This window comes from Cynoglossus semilaevis, chromosome Z, assembly GCF_000523025.1.
Source record: "Cynoglossus semilaevis isolate Cse_v1.0 chromosome Z, Cse_v1.0, whole genome shotgun sequence".
NCBI classification, from domain to species: domain Eukaryota; kingdom Metazoa; phylum Chordata; class Actinopteri; order Pleuronectiformes; family Cynoglossidae; genus Cynoglossus; species Cynoglossus semilaevis.
Genome location: NC_024328.1, coordinates 113,624 through 115,878, shown reverse-complemented (window position 1 = coordinate 115,878; position 2,255 = coordinate 113,624). Strand labels below are relative to the sequence as shown.

Genomic DNA, 2,255 nt, shown 5'->3' with positions numbered 1-2,255 from the left:
ATGCGGGTATGTGTGTGTGTGCATATGAAGATGTATAAAATCTGAAAATGATTCTGTGTGTGTTCAGTGCCTGCCAGTCGCAGTGAGTTCCACAGAATCCAGCAGCAGCTGGAGTCGGAAAAGTTCCCACCGTTCTTCCCCAATGGACCACCTCGAGCCTTCCACAACCTTAACAGGGAGGAGCAGGCCAAGCATGAGAAGAAGCGATTGTCAGGTATTGTTGTCAATATTCAGAGGTCAGAGGTCAGTTTGTTTTAATTGACTGTTGACCTAAGCCTATGAAACCCTGTACTCCACATCTCAGACTACTGTAAGAAGGCCTACAAGAAGATTCACGTCACCAGGCTGGAGGAACGCATCACCACCATCTGTCAGAGAGAGAACTCCTTCTATGTGGACACAGTCAGAGCTTTCAGAGATCGGCGATATGAATTTAAAGGACTCCATAAGGTACTGGTTAACTTTTGTGAACAAGAAAAGATCTGTCCTGAGGATAACATTACCACCTCTGTTACCTAGAGCTGAGCTTTACAATGTGGTGGGCGGGTGATTGTAGTTGATCTACAAAAGGAGGCACTGGAAAAAATGTGCATAGGTTTTTAATTTTCCTTTTTCAAAGGTTTGGAAAAAGAAACTGTCTTCAGCTCAAGACAGCGGAGATGCCGCTGAGGTGAAACGCTGCAAGAACATGGAGATCCTGTACGATTCTCTGCAGCTGGCTCACAAATGTATTCTCAACTCCTTTTATGGTTACGTCATGAGGAAGGGGTAAGGGTTTGTAGCCGTAGTGATGACAATCTTGAACTAATTGACGTTAGCTAGGTTGAACTGTTCTGTGGACCATGAGGCTTTGACAGTTATTTTTGTCTCCATCAGGGCGCGCTGGTATTCCATGGAGATGGCAGGAATCGTCTGCTTCACTGGAGCCAACATCATCACACAAGCCAGAGAGCTCATTGAACAAATAGGGTTGGTGTCATGTTGCCATTGTTGTTATTCCTTTATTCAAATCAATGACATTTGTGGCTTGTTCCCTTAAAGTGCTAAATGATCAAGACATTTCTCACCGCTGTTTTTCTGTAATCCGCAGACGACCACTGGAGTTGGACACTGACGGTATCTGGTGTGTCCTGCCCAACACTTTTCCTGAGAACTTTGTTGTGAAAACAAGCAGTGAGAAGAAGCCCAAGGTAACCATCTCCTACCCAGGGGCCATGCTGAACATCCTAGTGAAGGAGGGATTCACCAATGACCAGTACCACGAACTAGTCGACCCAGCGTCCCTCACTTATGTCACAAGGGCAGAAAACAGCATCTTCTTTGAGGTGGACGGACCGTACCTGGCCATGATTCTTCCTGCCTCCAAAGAAGAAGGGAAGAAGCTGAAGAAACGGTATTGCAACAAGACAACATGAAGGTTTTTCTACATGATGAAGTCTTCCTCCATCAAACCGTCCTTTTTTTTTTCTTGTTTTTTTGTTTGTTTGTTGTAGGTATGCTGTGTTCAATGAGGATGGCTCTCTGGCTGAGCTGAAGGGTTTTGAGGTGAAGAGACGAGGAGAGCTGCAGCTCATTAAGATTTTCCAGTCTTCAGTGTTTGAATCTTTTCTCAAAGGCACCACCTTAGAGGAAGTATATGCCTCTGTGGCCAAAGTGGCAGACTACTGGCTGGACGTTCTGTACAGCAAGGTAAGAAGCCATTTAATCAATCTTTTAAAAAGTCTCTAATCGGAAAGGGGAAACATTTCAATTTTTTGTCTCTCTTTTCTAGGCTGCCAACATGCCAGACGCCGAGCTGTTTGAGCTGATTTCAGAGAATCGATCCATGTCCAGGAAGCTGGAAGACTACGGACAGCAGAAGTCCACTTCCATCAGTACAGCAAAGAGACTTGCTGAGTTCCTGGGAGACCAGATGGTGAAAGATGCTGGTCTGAGCTGTCGCTATGTCATCTCCAGGAAACCAGAGGGATCACCTGTCACAGAAAGGTTTGGAACCAATCTCTGTATGTATCTAAGTGTTGGGCATCTTTAAAGTTTTAATTTCCTCCATACCGTTAGATAGTACTTCCAGCCTGATTGACCACACATCTTTTAATGGTCTGATATTGGCTCTCTTTTAATAATAAAACAAATGGCTAGAACAACCAGTACTTCTATTCTATTATAGTAGATCTACTGATGTTGCGCTGACTTTTTGTTGGGCTTTCACAAATGATTTAGTAACTAATTGTTTTATCCTACTGTCACTTCAGCAG

At 44.2% G+C, this 2,255-nt stretch overlaps 1 protein-coding gene across 1 annotated transcript in view; it reads left to right on the top strand.

Annotated features, from left to right (window-relative positions):
* Window positions 1-2,255, top strand: part of pole (polymerase (DNA directed), epsilon) — a 16,224-nt gene that overhangs the window by 5,624 nt on the left and 8,345 nt on the right. Inside the window, exons 19-25 of the mRNA XM_008335518.3 lie at window positions 68-214; window positions 305-450; window positions 620-768; window positions 877-969; window positions 1,091-1,393; window positions 1,494-1,689; window positions 1,772-1,986. Of these exons, the coding sequence (XP_008333740.1) occupies window positions 68-214; window positions 305-450; window positions 620-768; window positions 877-969; window positions 1,091-1,393; window positions 1,494-1,689; window positions 1,772-1,986 (1,249 nt within the window). The remainder of the gene's footprint in view (window positions 1-67; window positions 215-304; window positions 451-619; window positions 769-876; window positions 970-1,090; window positions 1,394-1,493; window positions 1,690-1,771; window positions 1,987-2,255) is intronic.